Consider the following 27,873-nt stretch of genomic DNA (forward strand, 5'->3'; position numbering starts at 1 on the left):
TGTCCCTGGAGCTCCAGGCCTACATGGAGGATAGATTGTAGATCCATGGCTGGTGAGGCCTCCTACCCATGTTCATCTCTTCCCAGAGGGTACTCTCCTACCCCCAACCCCAGGGGAATAGAGTGATGGGGAAACTGAAGCTCCCGTTGGGAAGGGTGCCAGTGCCCAGAGACACTGTGTATGGAGGGCATGTTGGGCAGCTCTGGAGGATGGGCCAGTGGGTTGTAGTAACTGGTGGGGAGGGGTGGAGGTTAAGCTCTGCTACAAGGAGGACTCTGGGCAAGAGAGCTTTCTGTTCCCTTAGCCAAGCCTCACCTCCAACTCCTGGACCCGGAACAGGGACACACCCCTGTGCCTCCATCATCCATGCTGCGCAGTGCAAGTGACCTGATCTACTTCCATCGGTCTCTGACCTCTGACCCCAGCCCAGCCCCTCAGTGTCCTTGGATTCCTCTATGGGGTACAGAGGGGGACAGTGGGAGGAGCTTCTCTCAGGGTTGGAATTCCTTGGTAGAATGTGGAGCTGGAGGTCACAGACGCCTCTATGATATCACCACGAGGGGGCGCTAGGCCACTTGAAATGAAATTTCCTTGACGAGTAGGAGACTGAGCAGCTATGAACAACACCCGAAAAATCTGGTGGCAGCAATGCACAGACACCATCAACATCAAACCTTTGTCCATCCTAGTAGGTGGCTTCAGCCCAGCTGGGTACCCTGGGGTAGGGTGGAGTATGGGAAGGCAGCAGTTGCACTGATGGGCCTTCTCCTCACCCCTGCAGAGGACCCCACACGAGCCCTATGCCCGGACAGAGGAGCAAGTGCTCATCAATCGCCGGGACATCACTAGTAACACAGTAAGGGTGGGACAGGGCCGAGTCTGCAGTGATCCCCTCTGACCCTTCTGCAGCTGTGCCCACGGGGATGGTGGCCCTGCCCTCTTAACATCCCCCAAGAAGACCCTCCCCAGCAGTGATCCCTGCAGTGACCTCCACTGCATGGTATATTAGTAACCACCTGGCAGCACCCCCACAGGATTCCTATATGACTCCCATAGTCATTTTCAGTAGAAAACCCTAAAGAAACTCCTTCACAACGAACCCCAGTGAGAACCCCAGCAGTGACCCACTTTTAGAAGTCATCTAGATAGTGACCTCTACACTGATGCCCCATTTCATGGTCCCCTCTCAGGCAACTTCCCCCCTAGAGTGACCTCCCCAGGGACCCCCCATTCACTGAGAGCAACGTCCAGGCAGAGACCTCCTACAATGACGCCTGCCTGAGGAAAAGTCTCCTTTCCTCTCCCAGGATGCCTGGGACATGCATGAGTTCATCACGCGCATGTATGTAAAGCAGCTGCTCCGACACCCAGCCTTCCAGCTGCTGCTGGCCCTGCTACTGGTGGTCAACGCCATCACCATCGCTATCCGCACCAACTCCGTCCTAGGCCAGGTGGGACAGCAGCCTGACCTCCGCCCCCTCTGACTCCGCTGAAAGGCCTGAGGCAAGGCACTTCCCTCTCTTTGTCTCAGGCTCCTTATCTGTCTATAATGTTGACTGGATGCTCTTCAAGGACTGTTGGTTCTGAGCTTCTGGGGTTCTAGAAGGAGACCAAGAAAGACTTCATGGGGGGTGCTCTGGATCACGGCTTTGAGAAATACATTTGATTCATAGAGGAAGGGCGGGAAAGGAATGGTGTGAGCAGTGGCAGGTAAACAGGTGCCTCCTGGACAATGGTATCCAATTTTCATTAACAGACATCACCAAAGAATCGCTCCGTGCCAGGCATTGTGCTGAATGTCAGCGTTCCAGGATGAGCACAACAGACCGAGTTCCTGTCTCAGACAGATGCAAACACGTCATTACAAATGCCTGAGCATCACACAAAATATGTGGGAGCTTAAAGAAGGCAATCCAACCTTCTCTGAGAGGTCATGGAAGACTTCCCGGAGAAAGTGGATGCTTAAGCTGAGAGTAAAAGATGAGTAGGAGTTGGCCAGGCAAAGAGGGTGGTGAAGAGTGTTTTAGGCAGAAGAGACAGCATGTGAGACAGTCCTGCACGTCCAGCTTAAAGTGTTGTTGTTGTTAGGTGCCATCGAGTCGGTTCTGACTCATAGCAATCCTATGAACAAGAGAACAAAACACTGCCCAGTCCTGAGCTATCTTCACAATCATTGCTATGCTTGAGCCCATCATTGCAGATACTGGGTCTTCCTCTCTTTTGCTCCTCTACTTTGCCAAGCATGATATCCTTTTCCAAGGACTGGTTCTTCCTGATAACATGTCTGAAATATGTGACACAAAATCTCACCGTCATTGCTTCTAAGGAACATTTTGGCTGTATTTATTTCAAGACAGATTTGTTCGTTCTTCTGGAAGTCCACGGTATATTCAATATTCTTCACCAACACTGTAATTCAAAGGTATCTATTCTTCTTCAGTCTTCCTTGTTTATTATCCAGTTTTCCCATGCAAATGAGGCAACTGAAAGACCATGGCTTGGATCAGGCACACCTTAGTCTCAAGGTGACATCTTTGATTTTTAACACTTTAAAGAGGTCTTTTGCAGCAGATTTGCCAAATGCAATACATTGTTTGATTTCTTGACTGCTGCTTCCATGGGTGTTGATTGTGGATCCAAGTAAAATGAATTCTTGACAACTTCAATCTTTCCTCCGTTTATCACGATGTTGCTTATTGGTCCAGTTGTAAGGATTTTTGTTTTATGTTGCAGTGCAATCCATACTGAAGGCTGTGATCTTTGATCTTCATCAGCAAGTGCTTCAAGCCCTCTTTGCTTTCAGCAAACAAGATTGTATCATCTGCATATTGCAGGTCGTTAATGAGTCTTCCTCCAATCCTGACGCCATGTTCTTCTTCATGTAGTCCAGCTTCTCTGATTATTTGTTCAGCATACAGATTGAATAAGTACGGTGAAAGGATACAACCCTGATGTACAGCTTTCCTGATTTTAAACCATGTGGTATCCCCTTGTTCTGTTGGAATGACTGCCTCTTGGTCTATGTACAGGTTCTTCGTGAGCACAATTAAGTGTTCTAGAATTCCCGTTCTTCACAATGTTATCCTTAATTTGTTATGATCCACACAGTCAAATGCCTTTGCATAGTCAATAAAACACAGGTAAACATCTTTCTGATATTTTCTGCTTTCAGCCAAGGTCCATCTGACATCAGCAATGATATCCCTTATTCTATGTCCTCTTTGGAATCTGTCTTGAATGTCTGGTAGTTCCCTGTCAATGTACTGCTGCAACTGCTTTTGAATGATCTTCAGCAAAATTTTACTTGTGTGTGATATTAATGATATTGTTCAATAATTTCTGCATTCTGTTGGATCACCTTTTTTTGGAATGGGCACAAATATGGATCTCTTCCAGTCAGTTGACTACGTAGCTGTCTTGGTCATCTAGTGCTGCTAGATGACCACAAGTGGGTGGCTTTAACAAGAGATATTTATTCTCTCACAGTCTAGTAGGCTACAAGTCCAAACTCAGGGCGTCAGCTCCAGAGGAAGGCTTTTTCCCTCTGTCGGCTCTGGAGAAAGGTCCTTGTCATTAATCTTCCCCTGAACTAGGAGCTTCTCTGTGCAGGAACCTCAGGTCCAAAGGACACACTCTACTCCTGGCACTGCTTTCTTGGTGGTATGAGGTGCCCCTGTCTCTCTGCTCACTTCTCTCTTTTATATCTCAAAAGAGATTGGCTTAAGACACTATCTAATCCTGTAGATCTCATCAATATAACTGCTGCTAATCTGTCTTATTACATCACAGCGATAGAATTTATAACACATAGGGAAATCACATCAAATGATAAAATCATAGACAATCATACAATACTAGGAATCATGACCTAGCCAAGTTGACAGATATTTTGGGGGGACACAATTTAATCCATGACATAAGGGAATGGATGAGACTGCCTGGGAAGAGAGTACTGAGAGAGTAGAGAAGCCAAGGCAGAGCTTTGCGGAAAGCCTCCACGCTTAAAATGAGACTGCCTGGGAAGAGAGTACTGAGAGAGTAGAGAAGCCAAGGCAGAGCTTTGCGGAAAGCCTCCACGCTTAAGAATGGAAAATTGAGGAAGAGGTGAAAAAAGGAGACCGAGGCAGAGTGCCCAGTGGAGTAGGAGGAAAACCAGGAGTGTACCAACAAGGGAGTGGGCAACAGGGTCAGAAGAGGCAAGATAGAGATTGTGAAGCATCCTTCGGATTTAGCTCTTGTGACTTTGTCAAGAGCTGTCTTTGATGTGGTGGAGGCCAAAACCCAGTTGCAAAAGTTTGCAGAGTTAGTAGAGTGGAGGGTAAATCCCAACAAATTAATGGATCAGAAAATCAGTTTAGAGTACAGATACCAGTATTTAAAAAAAGAATGATTAGAACAGGCATATATAAAGTGTGTGTGTGTACACATGTTCATGTAAGAGAAAGAGAGCAGGAGTACTTACTGTGGATCACAGTCAAAAAAGCTGAAAACCCTAGTATAAGATATGTGTCCATGAAGGTCAGATCCTAGAGGCCTGTGAATGCCAGATTAAGTTTGACCTTTATCCTACAGGCCTCAGGGAGCCATGGAAGGCTTGTGGGTCGGGAAGGCAACTCTGACTTGGCTATAGAAATCCATGACGGAGAAGGAGGACTATTTAGGAGGCCTATTGTTTCCAGTGTCCAGGAGGGTGGAGCTGAGGGGACAAAAAGCTCTTCCTTGTTTTAGACAGACATTTCTGGCCCATGACAGCCCTTTGGTAACTTGGAACAGGCAGGGAACCTATAAACCTTAACTTACCATCTGGATTTAAGAAGCTTTGCCCAGCCTGGCACTGGCCAGTAGATGGGGGTGGTGGCAAGGTGTGGGTACCAAGAGGCCTCTGTATGTGGCAGCAAACCTTGAGGCAATGAGCCTGTTGGTCATGGGAGTGAGGAAAGGGGGAAGTCAAGGTAACTTCAGTGACTGTCAGGATGGAGTTGGGGAGCTGGGGGCTGGTGGGGTCACAACTGACTGTAATGGAATAGGATCTGGTTTGAGTGAAGATGAGACAGGTTTTGTACAAACCACAGCCATCCATCCATCAATCCACCTATCCAGGATGGGCATCCAGAATTCATGAGTCAGGGGACAAGGAGTTCGGTCACACCTGGCCTGGGTGCTTTTAGGCGCTGGAGCAGCAGGAGTGGTTGGGACAACCAGAGAGCAGAGGATGCGGCTTGGTGTCCTCCAACCTCAGGGCCCAGAGCTTTTCTTCCATGACTCCCTTTTCCAAATATCCCTTCTCTAGAGGCTAAGGAGTCCCTGGGTTGTACAAATAGTTAGCACACTTGGCTGCTAACCAAAAGGTTGATGGTTCAAGTCCACCCAGATCCATCTCGGAAGAAAGGCCTGATGGCCTACTTCTGAAAAATCAGCCATTGAAAACCCTATGGAGCACAGTTCTTGGTGTCACCATGAGCCAAAATTGAGTTGATAGCAAGCGGTGGTGGTGGTGGTTAGAGGTTGGGAGTAAAGATTTGTAGTCAGACAGCAATTTTTATCGACTAGCTGTGTGGCCTTGGGCACATCTCTGATTCCTCATCTTCGAGATGAGAATAAAATCTACTCTGCAGTTGGACACCTGTAAAAAGTTTAATTGGCAAAAGTTGTCTGATAGATATATTTACACACAAAAAAAGTAGCTGTTGTGGTTGCTTATGTACAACCCAGCACTTCATGGGATTTGGTTCTTTGGTATGGAGGTTTAGGGTCATGGTTTCATGGGACAACCCAGTTAATTGTTCAGTGCTTCTGTTCTACCTCCTAGTTCGTTGTGTAGTGCCTGGGGCCTTAAAAGTTTGAAAGTAGCCATTCAAGGTACAACCAAAAAAACCCAAACCCACTGCCATCAAGTCGATTCTGACTCATAGTGACCCCGTAGGGTTTCCAACGCTATAAATCGCTATGGAAGCAGACTGCCATATCTTTTTCCTGTGGAGCTGCTGGTGGTTTCAAACCGTTGACCTTTTGGTTAACAGTCGATCGCTTTAATCACTACTCCACCAGGGCTCCTTCAAGGTACAGTTGGTCTCTATTTACCTGGAGCAAAAGAGGAAGAAAGAGAGTCAGGAACAAACAGGAGGAGGAAATGGAATGTGTAGCTAATTGTCTCCATGAATAACTGCCTCATTTGCCATGAGACCAGGAGAACTGAATGGTTGGTGCCAGCTACCACTATTGAATATTTTGATCAAAGATTCTATAGAAGAATCTTTGATCAAAATGAGAGAAATGTAGAACAGAATTTCAAATTCTCATAGAATCCAGACTTCTGGAGCCATGGAGGCTGGATGAACCCAGGAAAATATTATCCTTGAAATAGTCTTTAAACCTTAAAGCAAAAAAAAATTCCCTGGAGTCTTCTTAAAACCAAACAGTAGTTTAGCTTCACTAGAAAAGAATGTCTGCCTTGAGCATTGTGCTTTTTTTAAATATCTATCTATATGAGATCAAACCGACCTCAACTTGAAAAACTAGATAGGAAACTTTAGGGGCAGTGAGTTTATCTTAATGGGGGAGGAACAATACGGGAAAACAGGATGAGAATGGTTGCACAACTCGAAGAATGCAATCAATGTCACTGAATTGTACATGTAGAAATTATTGAATTGATACATATTCTGTTGTATATATTCCCAACCACAACAACAAAAACAAATTAGATTTTTAAAGTTTACTCTGTAGGGTGATGGTGATGGTAAGGCGAAATGATGCATGTATGGTTTTAGCACATACCTGGTACATACATGGAAAGCGTACTTTAAAGGGAGTGATGAAGAGGCTAAGGATGAAGAGCAGCAGTAACAGGGGCCAGGGACAAGGCTGGTCCCCTTCCCTCCCTCCCCTGAAGACATCCTCTCTCCCTAGATCTTGCCCAGGCCCACTCCACTGACCTCTCTCCCACCCTCTCTTTCTCTGTCTCCCATGTAGAAACACTATGAGTTGTTCTCTACCATAGATGACATTGTGCTGACCATCCTTATCTGTGAGGTTCTCCTTGGCTGGCTCAATAGCTTCTGGATTTTCTGGAAGGTGAGATTCTGGGCCCCTCCCTGCCACTGACCCTACTCCCTGGGACTGCCCACCCACCCCTGCCCCTGGCCTTGCAAACTGTGGATGGATGTGTGTGTGCATGTGTGTATGGCAGGTATGGCACATGCCCTGGGTGCCACTTGAAGGGGGGGCACCACTGAGCACTTTCTATTACCCTGGTATGGCCCAATGTCCTTCCTGAAGCAGGGTAGACACACAGGCATAGTGAGGGGGGGACAGAGGGGATCGCTCACTCCCAGGCTCAAGTCCAAGGGGGCACCAGACAAGGCATGGAATGACATTCTGAGATGCCACAAATATGGAAGATGCCTGACTGGGGCAGCGGGAGAAGAGAGGGAAAGGTGTTTCTGCTGACACATTGCCAATGTCTGTTCATCCTGAAATGTGGGGGTGGGGAGCATGCAACTTAGAGATTGCTTCTGGGTGCTTGAATGGGTGCGTGCAATTTAGAGATTGCCCCTGGGGGCTCACTAACCTCGCTACACCCCTGCAGGGGTACAACTTCAGTGCTTGCCATAGGCATTATTTTCCATAGAACCCTCTGCTGAGTGTCACCCTTCCTTGTACTGAGAGCTATTTTGCCTTTGAGCTTGCTACTGAAGCAGTGTCCCTTGATGTTTCCATTAGTATTTGTTTTCATTTTATTATTTATTGTGGTGTGTGCCACACACAGGCTAGAGTGCTCGTTCTCAGGCACCTAACTGTAGGGCAAGGCCATTTTCAGCAGTGTGCTAACCAAGGTGGCACTCAGCTTCCAAGGTGGAACTAGCTGTATAGACGTGAGGGTCTCCACTGTATGTCTCTGAGGCTGCCCTTGGCTGTTGCCACATGTATGGGACAGTGTGTTCACGTGTATTCAGTCGCATGCTTGGGGGGCAGCAGGGCGAGGAACAGCAGTGGATGGCAGCTGACTGGGCCTGCTCCCAGAGGAACGGCAGACCCACCCCGTCCTTGGGGTGTGGGGAGGGCAGACCCAGTATGCCCCCATAAGCTGGGCCTGACAGACCCCACTGGGGCTGGCCCACCCCCAGGACGGCTGGAACATCCTCAACTTCCTTATCATCTTTATCTTGCTCCTGGGTACCTTCATTGAAGAACTAGATGTCATCGCTGTCACCTACACCCTCAGGTGAGCTGGGAGTTCTGGAGGGAAGAGGGGGTCTGCCTGTAACCGGAGTGTGGCGAGAGGTTGTCACCAGCTGGCAGCCAACCCTGCCTCTCAGGGCAGGTGGTGGGGCAGTGAGGAGGAGGGGTCTGAGAAGGGTCAAGGAGCACCCCTGAGAGGCTTTGCCACAGGGTGCTTCGTCTGTTGCACGTGTGCATGGCGGTGGAGCCCCTGGCCCGGATCATCCATGTCATCGTGCAGTCCGTGCCTGGCATGGCCAATATCATGACCCTTATCCTCTTCTTCATGCTGGTCAGTGCCCTCGCCCGTCTCCAACCTCTCCCCGTCCTTGAACAGGGTCCGTGGGTCATTGTGGGTGGAGGTATCTGGAGAAGGGGAGAGGCCTGTGGGTCTGAATCCCCTCAATTCCCTTGGCAGTGTTCATTTGCATGGCACTGTCATGTCCTGTTCCCAAGGCCCTTGGGTGATGTCAGGGCGGGGCCTTGGTCTCCCTGCAGGTGTTTGCCGTGTTTGGGGTCACCCTCTTTGGTGCGTTCGTGCCCAAACATTTCCAGAACATGCAGGTTGCACTGTACACCCTCTTCATCTGCATCACCCAGGACGGTTGGGTGGACATCTACAGTGACTTCCAGTGAGTGACAATAGAGCATCCAGCCCCCATCCCAGCCTGGCAGGAAAAGGCTGGAGCTCCTATGGGCAGGGAAACTGACTGGGAAGGAAGAGGGCTCTTAATGGGAGTGAAGACTTCTGGTATTGGGATAAAGATGGCCCAGCTGGAGTGGGTGTCTGGACCTTTACACTGGGGAAAAGGAGATGGGCCTCTAGGTTTGTGGTCAGCTTTTAGATACCCTGCCCCTCTTGAAACCCCACACATTCAAAGTCCCACCCCTGGGTTATTCATAGAGATTCATCTCATCATGCTAAAGAGCTAGGTAGCTAGGCCTTGGACAGGGGAGCAGGTCTGTGGCTGAGCCTAGGGCTACAGGGCAGTCTCCCAGCCCACACTGGAACCCACAAAACTGGAACTTTAGGGTCTCATCTCATTTGTTTTTAGATCTGCTGCCCAAGGTCATTTTGGCCATTAAGTCTAAGCCCTAGTTTCTAGTCTACTGTAGGGAGTGAATTCCCCTGACTGGTTTCTTTTTATCTGCTTCATGTGAAGGTAGAAGCCCAGTTGGTGAAGGGCTCCCCCAGTCATTTTCCATTACAGTGTAGGTAGTGGAAAAATCACAAACTGCAGAATAAAGATGGACTGGGCTTTGAGATTTTGCTCTACCACACTAGCTGTGTGACCTCCAGCCAGTCACTTCATCTCTCTTCTGAGCCTCAGTTTCCTCATCTGTAGACTGGGGATTACAGCATTAATTATGTCATGGATTTCTGCGAAGATCGATAGAGAAAATCTATATAAATGGGGTTGCCATGAGTCAGGGTCTGACTCAACAACAGCTAACAATAACAAAACATAGATCTCTTAGCATAGAGCCTGGCACAGAGTCGTCCTGCTTTTATTTTATATATATTTAGAGAGAGAGAAAAATATCTGGAAAGATTTTTTTTTATGGGAGATTTTGTAACAAGTTATCAATAGTAGTTAACTCAAGAGTGGATGAGATTTTTTTTCTTTTTTGCCTATATAATTTTCCTCTGATCTTTCTGTAATGAACCTGTATTGCTTTCACAGTAAAAAAATATAAAGCACTAAGAGATGAAACTTGATCATGTTGCTGTACAAATCCCTACCTTGCAGGGATGGCTTGAGAACTGGTCAACTCTCTGGCAGCAGCAGGTGCTCAGTGCTGAGCCGCTGCTGTGACAATTAGGAGTCACACATTAGATCTGCACAACAGCAGTGAGGCAGGCAGAAGATCCAATAGGCCTTGGGATACTGTCCCCATTTCATAGATGAGGAAACTGAGGCTCAAGGGGCTAGGGAGGTGATGGAGCCCCTGCCTGCCACCTCCAGGATGGAGAAGAGGGAGTATGCAATGGAGATTGGGGGCGCCATCTACTTTGCCATCTTCATTACCCTTGGTGCCTTCATTGGCATCAACCTGTTGGTCGTCGTGGTGACTACCAACCTGGAGCTGATGATGAAGAGAGGACAGCAAGGGCACCAGCATCAAATAAACTTCAGTGAGGTGAGTGGGATGGGCAGGGCAGGAGGGAGGAGAAGGGAGTGTGTGTATGAATGTCAAATGGAGCATATGTGAATGTGCGTGTATACTTATACACTTAAGGGCAAGTGTGCATGGGCAGGGGTCTGGAGAAAGCCAAGCCTGAGACCTGGAGGCAGCACCACCCCACCTGGAGTGCCAACTCACTGACTAGGGTTTCTGAAGGCTGGGAATTTCCTAGATATCATGTTTCTATGGCAACCACAGTCTGAACAGCAGGGTGGCATCTGGTCATTTAACCAGTCTAAGCCTTGATCTCTTCTTCTGTAAAATGGGAATTAGAATAGCGCTTACCTCATAGGGGTATTAGGATTACATGGTTTAATGCACAGTACTTGACCATAGTACCCAGAAAAAGCCCTCAATAAATGTTAGCTACAGTCCTATTCATTTAGCGGTAGAGCTTCCATAAGGTTGGGGGTGGGGTAAGGATCCTTCCCAAAGTGATGTTGAGACCAGTGACTTTAGAGGTTTGCTGGGCAAGACTTATCAGGGGTGAGGTTTAGGGGCTAAGTTTTGAAAGGGAGTGAGAATTTCCCTTTAAAGTGGGGGAAGGGTTTGAGTATTCGAGGTTTGGCTCCCGCAAGGTGGGGAGGCTAAGATTGGTTGGGGCTGAGACAAAGGCCTTAGAACCCTGGTATCCTTAAAAAACTCGATCCTCCCTGAAACCAAGCAGGAAAGGGCTGGGGGAGGGGGTGCCAGCCTGAACCATGAGTCCCCTCTCCACTCCACCAACTCCTCCCCAGACAGGCTACGAGGAAGAGGACGAGGGTAGCCAGCTGCCACTGGTGCATTGTATAACCGCCCGCTTGGCAAGATCCGGCCTTCCCCAGGAGCCACTGGTTGGGGGGCCCCTGTCGAACCTCTCGGAGACCACGTGTGACAACTTTTGTTTGGTGCTCGAGGCGATACAGGAGAACTTGATGCAGTACAAGGAGATCCGAGATGAGCTCAACACGTAGGGGTGGTACTGGGGGGTACCCCCTAGTCCCGTGAGTCAGGGCTGGGCATGGCCTCAATCTTCTGTCCTCACGCCCTCCCCATTTCACAATGCGGACCCCCGGGCCCAGAGAAGTTAAGTGAGTTGCCTGTTGGTGAAAGAGTTGGAACTCAGATCTCTTACTCCTTCCATCTCACACAAGGTCACAGCTCGGCCTGGATCTCTCTCAGGGCTGCGCAGGAGGGCGAGGGGTTTGAACCCCAGGGAATTGGTGGGAGGATTGCCCCCCACCCCCACTCCGGGCAGCCTCAGGACTTACACACTGCCCCGCCCCCAGGATTGTGGACGAGGTACGATCCATACGCTTCAACCAGGAGCAGGAAGAGGAGATGATGTACAGGGCCATGTCTCTGAACCTGCAGATGGAGAGCTGGACCTCCGTTGACATCCACAACCGCCAGCAAGACTTGCTCACCGCGCTCATGAACATGGAAAAGGTGCCTCTTGCTGTTCCTACCCAATGAGACTTGGCCCCGCCCCATCCAGCCCAGCCTCAGCCCATGAGTCAAGGTTTCTGTCTATTCCATCATCTGGGGCTACTGCCCAAACCCGTTAGCCCCACCCTTTCCTTCTATGAGGGGCCCCGCCCACTCCCGTCAGGTTTCGCCCCCTTGGGCAATTTAAGCAAACCTGTTAAGGGCTTGGAAACCCTGGTGCTGTAGTGGTTAAGTGCTACAGCTGTTAACCAAGAGGTTGGCAGTTCGAATCCACCAGGTGCTTCTTGGAAACTCTATGGTGCAGTTCTACTCTGTCCTATAGGGTCCCTATGAGTCGGAATCGACTCGACGGTAGTGGGTTTGGTTTTTTGGTTTTTGTTAAGGGCTTGACCACTAGCCAAAATGTTGGTGGTTTGAGCCCACCCAGAGAGTTGGAAGACAGGCCTGGTGGTCTGCTCTCAAAAGGTCACGGCCTTTAGAACCCTATGGAGCAGTTCTCTGCACACATGGGATCGCCTTGAGTCGGAATTGACTCTAGGGCAACTAATAGCAATAGGCCCCCACACCCAGCCTTTCTTAGTGTGACCGGTTCAGTTCCTGCTTAGTGACATGTATTTAGGGCAACTAAGTCCTGTCTGGGCTGAATAAGAGCAGCCTCCTTCTCCTGTTTCCTCTTCTAAAGGAGGAAGCTTCTGGAGAGAAAAGGTACGCACCCACATTATTTGATTTCTCTCCCTGCCTCCTGCACTGTCTGGCTGGGATAGAATGACCGGGAACCTTGTGACTGTCCTTAGTGTGGTCTCCCAAGCTCAGAGGGGCAGGGGGCAGGCTAGAGTTAAGACACATGAAGGACTTCCCTGGGAAGCCTGGATGGGGCATCATATGAGGTTGGAGGGAGGGACTAAGGGAGAGTCCGCCATGTCAGGGTAGGGATATTGACAAGAAGACCTCTTGGTTTGCAGGTTCAGGAATCCACCACAAATGTACTCCATAATAAACACAGGCCCAGCCACTGAGAGGGCACGATGGGAGCCAAGGGATCTGCACACACACAATGCACCCAGCTGCTGCATCTTCCTGCATCCCTAGCATGGCTTGGCACAGCCTAGCTGGAGCCTATCCCCTCCCTTGAATGGCCTTACACCCAGGCAGAGAGGCCTGGGGCTGTGAAGGTGGAGCTGTGAAGGTGGTAGCATCTCCAGGGCCTGTGCCTGTGAGCCCCAGGTCCAGAGGAGCCAGGATGAAGAAGGGAGCTGGATGGGAACAAGGATGAGCACAGAAGGAGGATGCTGGCCAAGACAGGCAGGATTTGGCCTAAGCATAGGCATTCCTGGCCAGCAGCTCTAGCCCAGAGCTGGGCAGGGACTGGGCACACCCAAGCACCTAGAGGAGAGAGGCGAGATTGGTGGGGCCAGGCATCTGTATATTGACAATAAAGTTTTGTGTTGAGATCTAGTGTTTGACTGGGGGTATCCCTCAGCCCCCTTGGGGAAAACTTGCCTCAGGACTGGGGGTGGGGGGCAACACAGATCCTTTCCTCTAAAATCCTGTCTGTATGACAGGAGAGTCACAGCCTGCCCTCAAGAGCTTCCAGTCTCATGGGAGAGAGAATATGCAGCCCTAAAAATTCCTGACTAATGGTAGAGATACAATTTCTGCCCTTCAGGTCAAAAAATTTTAGGGGAGAAAGACTGTCCTCATTGTTGGGATCCCCTGAGGACGAAGGCATAGCCTTACCCTCTGCCTCCCTGTCTAAAGGTGGAGATTCGCCCTAGTCTAATGCGGTTACCATTGACCAAGTTACACAGGTACAGGTAACTCCATCCTGAGGCAAAGTGTGGGTCTTGGCAGGCTTCGTAGAGGAGAGGAGTACTGAAGTTTGCTGGAGAAAAGCAGGGGAATTTTGTGGATAGGGGACAGGGAATGAAGTCTGGCGGGAAACTTAGGACCTGTGAAGCCTATTTGAGACCTTCATACCAAAAGCCACTGAAAGCCACAGCAGGCTCCTGAACTAGACAATGGAGAGAGTCTGAGAAGCCTGTGGCAGTCATGGGCAATAGGAAGAGCTTGGCTGGAGGGCAGGAGACCTGGATTTCAGTCCTTGGGCAACTAACTGGGCCTCATTTTTTCCATTTGTATAGTGGGGAGAGGGTGAGACTGATCTCTATCTCTAAAATCAAATAGCCAGCTTTCAGCCCAGGAGGTGGGGGACTGATGGGATTAATTATGTCCCTTGTTCCTAAGACCCAGGTTCCCTGGTGGTGGATGGGAGGAAAGCTGAAAGGCCCAGAGTTCTGCCCAGCTGTTTGGCAAAGGCTGACAATTAGAGGCCTTGGGGAAATTTACCACTTGGAATAGGAGTCCCCAGACACCCACTGATTGCAACTGATGGGAAATTCCACCCTCCATCCACCTCCTATCAGCCTTGGTTCCAGCCCTGAAAAGCCCCTGGGCCTGCTGGGAAGGAGTCTGGACACCTGGGGGTGGGGGCCTGGGTGGTACTCAGCAGGAAGGTGAGAGGTGGCTCTTAAAGCCAGCAGTGCCTCAGTCTTTTGGAGCTGCGCCTGGTCCCCTATTCTGGGCCAGGACTCCCTCTCCAGCGTTCTCTAGGACCATCAGTCAGCAGAGCCATGGGAAGCCAGTGGCTTTTGGTGCTGCTGCTGTTTATTGGGGATGGAGCCTTCCACCTGTGTGGTGAGTATCCACATATACCCTTTCCTTACTTCCTTTTCTGGGGGCTCTCACAGCCTTTCTTCTGGCTGGCTGGAGAAGAAAACTAGGTAATAGAAGATCAGGTAGGGTCCCCAGGAAGATCTTAAAATGTGAGCACAGCCCTCCCCCAAATGTCCAAAAGGCTTGAGGCACCAATGAGTTTGGAGGCAGGAGCATGACAGGATGATCTCCAAGGGACTTCTGTCCATCCATCTCTTCCCATCTCTGCTATCTGTGTCCAGTTGTCTACTCCATCTTGTCTGTCATCTCATCTACCTCCCCCTTTCTGTCTGCCCTTCCCGTTGAACCAGGCTAATAGTTCAGAGTTTCAGCAGACTAGTGCTCTCCCAAGATGGCCAGAACTGAGGACCCAGGAACTTGGACCCCTGCTGCCCTTCCCTGCCCCCTTAGTTCAGAAAGGAGCAACCCCCAACTCCAATCAGTGCGTCACCCAACCTGAGGTAGGAGTCCAGCCCTGGATTCTGAGCTCCTGGAACAGTATCAGGGAATATATTTGGAGGTAGCAAGAGATTATGTATCTCATCACCCCCATGAGTCTTGGACTTTTGCCAGGGACAGGAGCATCCTTGGCAAAGCATGCAGGAAGCAGATAACAATTTTGGAGATAGGAGCAGAAGGGATAATCATTACTACTACTACTAATAATAAAAAAAAAACAAACCCATTGCCATCGAGTCGATTCTGACTCATAGAGACCCTATAGGACGGAGTAGAACTGCCCCATAGAGTTTCCAAGGAGTGCCTAGCAGGTTTTAATCAGTGAGCAGCTACTACGTGTTAAGCACTGTGCTAAGTGCTTCACATGCATTATCTCACTCAATCCTCATGATTATCCAGTGAGGTGGGTGCTATTATCGTTCCTGTTATACAGTTGAGGAAACCGAGGCTCAGAGATGTGATGTGATTTGTCCCCCATCACAGAGCTGGAATTCTAGCCCTGGTCTGATTTCAGAGCCCAGGCCACACTCATTGCTTCCCAAGGGAGCTACTAAGGGCAGGAAACCTCTCATATCATAAAGATGTCAGTTGTAATACATTGCCAATCAAAATCTCAACAGAAGTTTTTGTGGAACTTGAAAAGCTGATCCTAATATATGCAAGGAAGAATGAAAGGCAAACAATATCCAAGATAAGTTTGAAGAATAAGAATGGAGACTCGCTCTACCAGATATTGAAATTTACTATAAGGTATTTTGGTTAGCAGTCAAACCCTTAACCAGCTCGCCACCAGGAGTCCAAGACAATGTAGTGTTGGTATAGCAAGACAAATGGACCAGTGAAACAAAAGAGAGCATAGAAATTGGTCTAATATACATGAGGAAAGTTTACATATGACAAGTGGCATGACAAATCAGTGGGGAAAGAATGGACTTTTCCATAAGGGAACTGGGACAACTGGCTAACCACATGAAAAAAAATAAAATCCAAGAGAAATATCTCTACCCCCAAATAAAAACTTGAGAATTCTATAGGAAGACATCTGTTTATTTTAGCCTGCACCTTTATTGCAAACAGATCTATGGACCACTAGAGTTTAGAGTATTCCTCTGATATTGAGTCCTAAGTTCCTCACTGTGCAGAGGGGGACATGGAGGCCTAGAGAGGGTTAGGGCCTTACTCATTTTCACACAGAAAGTAACAGAGCCAGGTCTAGAGCCTAGGTTTCCCTGCTCTTCCCATACATCCTGACTGGCTCTCTTGTCCTGTTGTAGCCCTTAGCTCTGTACAGGACTGGTAGAAAGTGGGGTGTGACAGGGCCAGGTGTCAGGTGGGGGCAGAGTTGGTCAATCCCTTCTCAGAGCTAGGTTGTGGGAAGGATGGTCCATCACCTGGGCTGGGTTAGCTCCAATTTTCTGAACCAGCCCTTTGGCAACTGCCAAGGATGCGATGACAAAGCATCAGGTGATGAACCTATTTCTGTCCATTGCCCAGGGGAAGGGGGAAGGTTTCCAAGGGACCCAGCTCAGCACAGCTTATTTGGACCTTTCTCTCTAGAGAGAGTGGCTGGCTTAGCCATGGGAACAAAGCAATGTTTTTGTGAGGCGGTACATATAGCACAGTAGGGAATACATTGGGCTCTGGAGTCTGACAGATTTGGTTTCAAACGCAGTACCACTACTTCCTGGCTGTGCGACCAGGGACAGATACCTTCTTCACCTGTCTGAGCCTCAGTTCCTTTATTTGTTAAATGGAATTAATAACTTCTGCCTCAGTTGGTTATAAGGATTCAGTGAGCCAATGCTTGTACATGGGACTGACAACTTACTTGGGCAGGGTGAAAACTGAACATTGCCAAAATGGATGCCTTTGCAACAGATGAAGTAGTTGATTTGCAGTTAGGGAGCATATTGTACAAGAAAATTATATACCTAGATATTGGAATCATATTCAATGCAGTAGGGAATTCACATCAAAGAGGGCATCAAGAAACCCAAGACCAAATAAGGTATCAGATTTCTGTCTTTTGTGGACTTTCACTGTCTCTAGAGTGGTCATTAATGAAACATAGTTGCCTGCACTAGCTGTAGTCTCATTCCCTGGTATGCATCAGTTGAAACCTATGTGTATGATGGGATTCTACTGTAAAGTAATTAGCACACAGCTGGCACATAAATGACCGTGAGACAGTAATCGTGCAGCTGCTGTTGATACTGTTATTTTTTAGTGAATCTCCCAGTAAGAATTCTTGGCAGCTAGAACATCTGTAAAGAACTCTGGTTTGGTGGAGGAAACAGGCTTATTGGCTTATTTTTGTTTTTGTATTTTTATAGGCAGTTTTACAACCTGGGAAGTTAGGTCAGATACAACACCCTTCGCAAAAGGCTCTGTGCCTAACAGCCCGGGAACATCATCCACTCCATCAACTCCAGCCAACAATGAGAGAAGCCACATCTTTGGAGCTTCACCTAGCACCTTGTCAATGACCATCATGATATCAACATCTGACTTCCAGAGCAGTACAACATCAGTTACTCATTCAACTTCACCACAAACCAGTAGCACTACTGGGTCCCCTAAGCAGATGGCCCACATACATGGGACTCAGAAAATGGAATCAGATACAACTGTCATCACACCATCCAAGGGCACAACACTGTCAAGTTCCATGGCGACTTCTATGCTAATGGACCAGGGAGAGTCATCCAGAATTACAGCCTCATCCAGCGTGGCCACTTCAGCTGAGATGTCAAAAGAGAATCAGAGAGTTTCAACTATGGCTCCAGTAGCATCAAATACCGCAGTCAACAGAAAGGAACCAGCAGTGTCCATTGACTCTGAGGAGTTAACTGCAACCACAACCTCAACAGCATTAAACACAACGGGCAATGACGTTACATCATCAGGGTCCATGAGAACCAGAGTCTCTAAGAATTCAGCTACAGCCTTAGCCCCAACAACACCGAACATAAGCAAGGACATGAAAGAATCTTTGTCTACGACAACCAGTCCTGAGTCCACTTCAGCTACCTTCACCACCCTTGGAACAACCATGTCTGGGACTCAAGGCAATGACATTACGTCATCAGGGTCAATGACAAACATAGTCTCTGAGAATTCAGTTACAACTACAGCCCCAACAACAATGAACATAAGCAAGGACATGAAAGAATCTTTATATGTGATGGCCAGTGCTGAATCCACTTCAGTTACCTTCGCCACTTTTGGAACAACCATGTCTGGGACTCTAGGCAATGACATTACAGCATCAGGGTCCATGAGAAGCACAGTCTCTAAGAAGTCAGCTACAACTACAGCCCCAACAACACTGAACATAAGCAAGGACATGAAAGAATCTTTACTTGTGACAACCAGTGTTCAGCCCACCCCAGTTACCTTTACCACCCTTGGAACAGCCATGTCTGCGACTCCAGGCAGTGATATTACATCATCAGGGTCCATGAGAAGCACAGTCTTTGAGAAGTCAGCTACAATTACAGCCTCAACAACACCGAACATAAATAAGGACTTGAGAGAATCTTTGTGTACGACAACTAGTGTTCAGCCCTCTCCAGTTACCGTCACCACCCTTGGAACAACCATGTCTGGAACTCCAGGCAAAGACATTATAGCATCAGCATCCGTGAGAACCACAGTCTTTGAGAAGTCAGCTGTAACTACAGCCCCAACAGTGAACATAAGCAAGGACATGAAAGAATCTTTATACGTGACGAGTGCTGAGTCCACTTCAGTTACCTTCACCACCTTTGAAACTCAGGAAGAGGAAACAACAGCTGCACCCTCAGCTCTAACAATGGTCTTCACAAAGGACATGAATTCCTCCATCTCGCTGATGAGCACGCTCTCTGAAACATATCACAACACAGCCACACAGACACCTTCCCATTTAGCAGAATTAGCCTCCAGTGCTGGCACTGCTACAGCCCAGTCACCTGAGACAACAGCTGCTCATTCAACAGCCCTTATCTCCAGGTCTTCAGGGACAACAAAATCCTCTCCTGTGGCTGAGGACAGTCATCTCCCCTAAATACGCCCAGAATAGTGGTCCCAGAGCTGGGGCCTGTGCTTCGGGTGAGTATGCGACTAGTGGGAAAGGTTGTACGGGCAACGACAACTACTATGCCCACTCAGGTAAGTCTGCGGACCTCATCTGAGTAAAACCAAAGAAGCAGAAGCCAGAGCGGACATTATAACTCTGATGTTATTGGGCAAAAGGCCTAGAGGAATGTGTGTCCAAAGGGTTTGGGGAGGTTCAGCATGGTTTGGTCAGACATTGGCACCTAAGGAGGCCATCCAAGGTAGAAATGATTTCTTGTGGGAGGAGAGATAGCTGGGCATATGAGATAGAATGAACAATCCATCAATCATCAACCCACAGGACTCCAGCCATGGGTCAGAAATTAAATCCTTCTGGGGGAAGGAGCTGATAATCTACCAAAGACCAGTGTTATTGTCCCAGCAGAGGCCAGGAGGGATAGACAGGGAAGCTGAGGCAAAGTTGGGGCAATGCCAACGTGGCAGACATACAGAAAGGCTGAGTTCACAGAGCATCCCCCGAGCAGTATAACTAACTCCCAGGCCTACCCTCTGTCAGGGCTGAGCTGAGTCCTGGGCACCGAAAAGATGATGGTAACTCCCAGCATGTGGCATTCACAAAGTAACCCCCCAGAACACTTTAGTTTTTTTTTTTTGTAATTGCCATTTGTAAAATAAAATACCTTTTTATGACTACCATAATATTTATAGCCAAAGTTAAAATTTAACAAAGATAACATATGATTCTTAATTAAATCATTTTTAAAAAAGTGTTGTGGATTTAAGTAGTTGGACCTCTTATTCTGTTATTGGGTGATGCTAGTCAATTCCAACACATAACAACCCCATGTGACAAGATAGAACTGCCCTATAGGATTTTCCTGACTGTAATTTTTTTTTTTTAATTTTCTTGTGTTGTTGTTGAGAATATACACAAAGAAACATATACCAGTTCAACTGTATCTACAATACAGTGATTACATTCTTCAAGTTATGCAACCATTCTCACCCTCCTTTTCTGAGTTGTTTCTCCTCCATTAACATAAACTCACTGGCCCCTAAGTTTCCTATCTAATCTTTTAAGTTGCTGCTATTACTTTGATCCCATATATATAGTTCTTAAAACAGCATAACGCTCAAGGCAGACATTTTTTACAGGTTAAGCTAAACTATTGTTTGGTTTTAAGAGACTTCAGGGGATATTTTTGGTATAAGTTTTAAAGATTATATCAGGGCAACAGTTTCAGGAGTTCATCCAGCTTCAAAGGCTTCAGGAAGTCTGGAGTCCATGAGAATTTACAGTTCTGTTCTGCATTTTCCCCCTTTTGATCAGGATTCTTTTATAGAATCTTTGATCAAAATGTACAGTAATGTTAGAGGGCCACCATCCAGTCTTCTGGTCTCACGGCAAAGGAGGTAGTTGTTCATGAAGGCAATTACTTAATCTTTACTGAAGCAGACTGCCACATCTTTCTTCCTCAGAGCGGCTCGTGGGTTCAACCCACAGCCCAGCATTTAACCACCTCAACACCAGGGCTCCTTGCACCACCTTAAATTAAAAAAAAAAAAAGTTTCAGTAGAGTCGATTCCAACTCAGAGCAACCCTATAGAACAGAGTAGAACTCCATAGGGTTTCCAAGGAGCAGCTGGTGGATTCCAACTGCTGACCTTTTGGTTAGCAGCCATAGCTCTTAACCACTGCTCCACTATGGCACCACCTTAGGCCCCTCAAAAACTCCTAAGGGCCAGGCTACCTGTTAGGAATGGAATGAGTGAGATCACACAGAACACAACAGATTAATATCTCAAAAAATAATTTTGCCAGACAAGTAACAGAAAACAACTGGGCTAGCTAAGGAGAAACAGAAGAATTTATCTTAAGGCTAAGAGGGTCTCTCATGGAGGCCAAGGGCAGGCTCCAACCAGGTCCCCCAGGGACTGGACTGGGAATTGGAAACCTGACAGGAATCAGAGAGTCACCTCTCCTCTCAATCTTGCTTCTCCCCTTCCGCACTCGCTTTGTTCCTCTCTCCACACACCAACTTTTTCTGCCTCTCAGCCCACATGGCAGAAGACGGCTGCCTGACAACTCTCAAGGTTTTTTTTTTTTTTTTTTAATAATTTTTATTGTGCTTTAAGTGAAAGTTTACAAATTAAGTCAGTTTCTCACATAAAAACTTATATACGCCTTGCTACATACTCTCAATTACTCTCCCCCAATGAGACAGCCCGTTCCTTCCTTCCACTCTCTCTTTTCGCATCCATTTTGCCAGCTCCTAAGCCCCTCTACCCTCCCATCTCCCCTCCAGGCAGGAGGTGCCAACCAACATAGTCTCAAGTGTCCACCTGATCCAAGTAGCTCACTACTCACCAGCATCCCTCTATTACCCATTGTCCAGTCCAATCCATGTCCGACTTCTGGCTTCTGGGGGCCAACAGAAGGTCTGGGGGCCATAACCACTGGGGTCTTTCTAGTCTCAGTCAGGCCATTAAGTCTGGTCCTTTTTGAGAATTTGGGGTCTGCATCCCACTGTTCCCCTGCTCCCTCAGAGGTCCTCTGCTGTGTCAGGGCAGTCATTGGTTGTGGTTGGGCACCATCTAGATCTTCTGGCTCTTATCCTCCTGCAGAGCTGTCCAGTGTAACAGTGACCCTACACTGCCGACTACAGGAAATTGAGGTGGTCCTGAGCAGCTGTTTCCTGAAGACTCGCCACTGGATCCTGAGGGAAGATACCTTGTCAGGATGCCCTAATGTCAGCAAGATGGAGCAGGGCCGTCGTGGCCAGGCCTTCCTGGTGACAAAGAAGGAGGACACTTGTGGACTCTGCCTCTCTGTAAGCAAGGTGTGAGGGACTGTCTGATAGGAAGGGGGCTGTGTGTTTATCGGAGGGGTTTGGGAGGGAGTGACTTTCTTTCCACCTGACTGAGGAATTCTCTAGAATGGAGTCAAGTTTTAGCCATCAGACCAAACTTTTTCCTATAGCTCCCATACACAGTTGTCCTCCACCAGACAGGGAACACCTTATAGGTGGCACTATGTTTGATGGATTGGGATAGTGGTTTCCAAACTATTGTCGGTCATGGAATACTTTAAAATAATAACAACCACAACCACAATTGATATTTAGTCATATCTTACCATATGCCAGCATGATGCAGGCCAAATCCTTTTTTACATGCATTATCTCATTAAATCTTCACAATAATCCTGTGACGTTCCTATTTTACAGATGAGAAATTTGAGGCTCAGAAAAGTTGTGAGATTTCCCAGGTCACACAGCTAGTTATTAACAGAGCTCTCCCTGGGTGGCACATACCCATTTGTGTTGGCAGTTTAAACCCACCCAGAGGCGCCTCGGAAGACAAGCCTGGCGATCTGCTCCCAAAAGGTTATAGGCTTGAAAACCTTATGGAATGCACACACTGGTTTGCCATGAGTTGGAATCGACTTGAGGGCAATTGATTTTTTTTTTTTTGTTTGTTTGGATGGTTTGTGATTCTAACTGCTCACTGATGCTACCACCTCTTCTTTGAAAGGGATCTTATACAAAAACAGAATACAGTAAAAGCAAAGCAGCTCCGACTGAGTTGGGGAGAAGGAATAGTGCCCTGCAAGGCCAGCTTCCACCAAAACCAAGGTCGGGTCTCACGTTCCTTCAGGGAGGCTCTGGGGCTCCCCAGACTCAATTTGAAAACCAGAGGTTGTCTTGAAGAGGTGATTTAGTTCCTCCTGGCTGTCTGACATTATCTCTAGTCCTGCCACCCAGGGATTCACAGGCCTCTCCCGTGGGTTATAGAACTGAGTCAAGACTTTCCACATGTGGCTAAGGCCACAGCTATGCCACTAGAACTCTTTATCAGTATTCTTTTTTAACAAACTATTTATAGAAACAAATACTTAGTTTTTTAAAAAGAAAAAAATAAATCTATGTAGACAACAAAATACCAAAAAGATATCAGAATCTTGGGGTAGGGGCCAGGACTTGGCATTTTTAATAGGTACCTCAGTGATTCTTTTATTTAATTATTTTTCCAAGAGACCCTAAAATGCACACTAAATTTTGAAAACCATTGGCACAGAGGTTAAATACCTAGGCACTGAAGTCAAAGGGATTTTGAATTCTGACTTTGTTGCTTGCTTTGGGCAAGTCTTAACTTTCTAAGCCTCAGTTTGTGCTTCTGTCAAATATAACTAAGAACAGAACCCTCTGTAAAGGGTTATGGCTAAGCCACAGTGCCTGGCATACAATTCACCCTCAGAAAATGTTAGCCATGATTATTTTTATTTAAGTAAACAAGAACAATAAAATAAACAGGTGTCTTCACACTTGCAGCCAATGAGGCTAGGAGCTGTTTGTTTCCCTTCTGAGTCTGAGGGTAATAATGGCTGCCTTCCTGTCTTTTCTAGACCAACAGCAGCCACGCCCTGTACTCGCTGGAGGTGCAGCTCCTGCAGGTTTCCAATACCAACATCATAACAGACTTCAAAACACTCAACTTCAGCTGTGCATACCCCCTGATGGTGAATGTCAGCCAGACCCACCCCCACCCAGTGGTCTCCTTCCTGTGAGTTCTGCCCTGTCAGCTTGCCTCTCACTGGGTCTGGCTAGGCGCTATAGAGGCTCCTGAGTTCTAATACCCTCTGGATGTGGTCTCCTCAACTTGGTCTCCAATGCCCACCCATGAAATATAGCCACCTCTTAGATGGGGACTGAAAGCATTAGTGAAGAAAAGGGGTTTCTATGAAGAAAAGCATTATGGGTTGCTTATGTAAATTACTATGGGGTCGGGCAGATTTTAAGGGTTCCAGGTCTGGGGATCTTTGAGGTGGCCTCTCATTTTTCAGGAAGGTTACCAGGTCTGCTCCTCTCTTCTTATTTTTTAGGACTACCAGTGCTCAATGACCTTGGGTGCCAGGCAGAAGTTGAGTGAGTGTCCCTCCCTTGGGGGTTTTGTGGTAAGAGTCTCAATTCTGTCCCTCTCTAGATATAGCACCATCCACGTGCCAGGTACTGGTGATACCATCGTCACCTTAGGCATCTTCACAGACCCTCAGCTTTCATCTCCGCTTGAAAACAAAACAGCTCCCCTTGGCATGCCCCTCTATGTGGTCCTCAGTGCCACAAGCAGCGATCCAGACCGATTTGTCCTGGTTGCCAATGAGGTCTTTGCCAGCACTGACAACTCCAGGACAGGTGCTGCTAAGGCCACCCATCACTTTGTGAACAAGAGGTAAGGATCTGTAAGGCCTGGTAACCTCCTGCCAGTGTCAGGCCAGCCCTTGGAAGGTGGCTTGTGCTGGCTATTTTTGTGCCAATGAGCTTCTCAAAGAGCCCTGGTCTGCAGTGGTTAAGAGCTCGGCTGCTAACCAAAAGGTCAGCAGTTCCAATCCACCATCCTCTTCTTGGAAACCCTATGGGGCAGTTCTACTCTGTCCTATAGGTCACTATGAGTCAGAATCGCCTCGAGGACAATGGGTTTGGTTTTTGCTGGAGATTTTCAAGAACCCAGATCCTGTCTGTGTATGTATCTTTGGTACATAAACACACGGAGAAACACGTAAGTGCTGGATGAAGGTATGTTGAATAAATTCAAGTATCACTGTCATTCCCATTTTGCAAATGAGTAAATTAAGTCTCAGATATTAAGGTCTGTCCAAGCACCTATGCAAGTAAAAGCGGGGGGGGAGGGGTGGAAGAGGTGGAGAAAAGAAGGGTTTGGGATCAATGTTTGTTCATTCACACCTTCGGCTCCGATCCGCGGCTTCTAACCAGCTGGTGACGCTGCTTCTCCCCACAGCTGCCCAGTCAACAACCGGCTGCTCCAGGGCCTGCGGGCAAACGGGGCCTCTCTGAAGGTGATGCTGGCTTTCAAATTATACCGCTTTTTGTCTAGCGATATGTTCTACCGGCACGGCCGGGTGACGCTGTGTGACAAGCGGGCGGGGCGCCCTTGCCAACCGGTGAGTGGGCAGCCCTGGGGGTCCTGAGCAGTGGAAGGAGCCTCCGCTGCCGGGCGGTTTCGGGGCTGTAGTCGGGGTAGCCCAGAGTCTCAGCAAGGCCGTCATCGACGGGGCGGGACTAAGAAGGGGCCTGAAGGACTGCAATGCTGAGGATTGGCCGATCCTCCCATGGGCGGGGCCAAGGGCGGGGTCTGTGGGAGCTAGGGGCCTGTGGCCTGGTAAAGGGCGGGACTGTGGAGACCAAGGTCTTGCCGATTGGTGAACTCTCTGGGCGGGGCTAGCTGAGATTTGGGGCAAAGTCTCACTTGGCGGGGGATGAGATCCTTGCATCGGTACCCTTCCGCTTGTGTCGCCCACAGAACTGTAGTCAGATAAGTCTCTCTGGAAGGAATCGAGCCTGGCAGATCCGAGCACGGGAAGGCCTGGGGGTTGGCGACGGCTGGATGGTGTTCGGGCCGATTCGAATAAGCGGTAAGTGGACTATTTGTGGGCGGCCTTCCTGACTCCTCTCTTAGAGCCTTCCACTGACCTGTTTAAGACCCGCATCCCTCCCTGAGCAGCCTCCCACCTTCATGCCCTCACCTCCCTTCCTAAGTCCGAGTCCCCTCCCCAAGCTCACACTGCCCTCTTTGGCGCCCACTCTGCTCCAGAGAGGCCCTTCACTGGGCCCTGCTGTCCTTAAACTTCCAGTCTGAGCTGTCTCTGCCTCCTCCTCCCATTCTCACCTTCTGGTCCCATCAGATCACTCTTCTCCCAGTCCGTTGGTCCCTGATGCCAGCCTCCTTTTGTGAATTTTTCTTGCTGATCTAGAACTCTCTCTCCCATCTTTCTATTCTGTAACTGGCCTCCAAGTCTTTGACCCTCAGGGAAAAGCCCATCTTCTTAGTATGTCCATTCTTATTACGGACAGAAGATTCAATTTCCCACCCGTTCTGAGTCCTAGCTTCAACGATGCAGGCTAGTTCCTTTGCCCAATCTTGATGTGAGGATATTGGCTTTGTCCTATCTGGATGGCACCACAAGCTCAATCTTTCTTTGGTGTTTCAGAGTCCAACGCCTCCAGCAGCAGGAGCCCAGTAGGTTGGTACAGAGAGATTGCTGTGGTGAAGTTCTGATGGTTGTGCCAAGGTCTGGGGTCCACTCTGGGTCCTGGTGGGTACTGGTCTTGTGTCCTGTTGCTTCTCAACTCTCTGTAACCTGGGAGACATCATTTGACCTCTCTGACCCTCAGTTTCCTCAGCAGTACAGGAAGCTGTTGGTAGTCATAGAGTTTTATCCCTTATCAGAGCCTGAGACTATCCAGAAATCATTTAAGCAGGGGTTGAAAATTCAAGATCCCTACAGGGCCGGGTGGGTAACACCAAATGAGGTGTACTGAGGGGGCCTGCATTGGACTGGAGAGTGCAGCTAAGGGGGCAGCCACCACTCAGCTCCAGCTGACTGTTGCCATATGTGAATTTAGACCAAACATGCTAGATCTGATTTTCCAAGAGAAACTAGAGATTCAGATCTTCAAATGTTGGCAAGAAATTTCAATTAAATATAAACAAGCAAACAACTCCCCCCAAACAAACAAACAAACACTGTTCAGCCAAACTACCCATTTGCATGCTAGATTCAGCCTACAGGTTACCAGTACACAGTATCTGGTTTGGGGAGTCTGACGATAGTGTAAATTCAAGTTCTAGAGCTTAGAGTCAGGGCTGCCACTTTGCACAACTCCAAGAGATGCTTTCTGTCTAATATCTGTGTGGAAGGAGCTCCTCAGGGTAGCACAGTGCATAACATGACAAGATAGAACCTGGGTTACTGTATGTAGAAGCCCTGCTCAGAGTAAGAACCTAAATCTTTATAAGCTGGGATGCATGCTTTTTCCTTCCCACTCCATTCTCCGGCCTTAGTTGCCCCAAACTCAAAGCTAAACCCAGATGAAGTAGCTGGGTGGAAAACTCCCAAAATTAGGGGCCAGAAAAGTCTGGGGAATCTCTGGACTTCCCTAAGCAGAATTTGTCACAACATGACAAATAAACCCTTTGCTGTTGAGTCGATTTCGACTCATAGTGACCCTATAAGACAGAGCAGAACTGCCCCATAGGGTTTTCAAGGCTGTAAATCTTTACGGAAGTAGACTGCCACATCTTTCTTCCATAGGGCAGCTGGTGGGTTTGAACCACCAACCTAGCAGCCAAGTGCTTAACCACTGTGCCACCAGAGCTCCTTAGGACAAATAAGGCCACTCTTATAACAACTGTCATTTATTGATGTGCCTGGCACTGTTCTAAGCACTTTACATGGGCTAACTCATACCACAATCCTGGAGGTTAGCACAAATGTTCCCCCCATTATATAGACGAGGAACTGAGACTCAGTTATCAAAATAACCCTTTTTGGAAAATGCTTCCTTGGGATGTCAACGAGTGAGGCTCAGTCAGGTTCCCTATGAGTAGTTTTCCCAGAAGGGATCTACAGGTCAAATCCAGCACAGTGGATAAGAGTTTGGGCTAAAGTTGTGTGAATTATATACTAAACTATGTATGTAAAGGAAACCCTGATGGCATCATGGTTAAGAGCTACAGCTGCTAACCAAAATGTTGGTAATTTGAATCTACCAGGGGCTTCTTGGAAACCATGTGGGCAGTTCACTCTGTCCTATAGGGTCACTATGTGTTGGAATCCACTCGACACCAATGGGTTTTTTTTTTTTTTTAATTTGGTTTTATGTACGTAAAGAACCTAGTGTAAAGCTTAGCATGTAGCACTGGGTTGAACCATATGAAATTGTCATTTTTGTGGGTAAAAACTGGGCAAGTATCGGCAATTTCATAGGATTCCACTTAATATCCAATCAG

The 27,873-nt window shown here is 47.9% G+C and overlaps 1 protein-coding gene across 1 annotated transcript; it reads left to right on the forward strand.

The window, feature by feature from the left end:
• The first annotated feature begins 134 nt into the window (after positions 1–134).
• CATSPER4 (cation channel sperm associated 4) lies at positions 135–12,851 on the forward strand. Its single transcript, XM_064279935.1, has 11 exons — positions 135–688; positions 782–856; positions 1,308–1,451; positions 6,973–7,074; positions 8,127–8,224; positions 8,392–8,512; positions 8,719–8,852; positions 10,188–10,362; positions 11,145–11,356; positions 11,676–11,835; positions 12,798–12,851. The coding sequence occupies exons 1-11, from the start codon at positions 617–619 to the stop codon at positions 12,849–12,851; spliced, it is 1,347 nt and encodes a 448-aa protein (XP_064136005.1). The 5' UTR covers positions 135–616.
• Positions 12,852–27,873: the final 15,022 nt, after the last annotated feature.

Source organism: Loxodonta africana, chromosome 3 (genome assembly GCF_030014295.1).
Source record: "Loxodonta africana isolate mLoxAfr1 chromosome 3, mLoxAfr1.hap2, whole genome shotgun sequence".
In the NCBI taxonomy this organism is placed as follows: Eukaryota; Metazoa; Chordata; class Mammalia; order Proboscidea; family Elephantidae; genus Loxodonta; species Loxodonta africana.

What these genes read in the sequence shown, in the direction of transcription:
- CATSPER4 (XM_064279935.1), top strand. Translation starts at nt 617, where the DNA reads ATGAACAACACCCGAAAAATCTGGTGGCAGCAATGCACAGACACCATC. An exon ending in GGGACATCACTAGTAACACA is followed by an intron (nt 857 to 1,307) that starts GTAAGGGTGGGA and finishes TTCCTCTCCCAG; the next exon opens with GATGCCTGGGACATGCATGA. An exon ending in GCTTCTGGATTTTCTGGAAG is followed by an intron (nt 7,075 to 8,126) that starts GTGAGATTCTGG and finishes GCCCACCCCCAG; the next exon opens with GACGGCTGGAACATCCTCAA.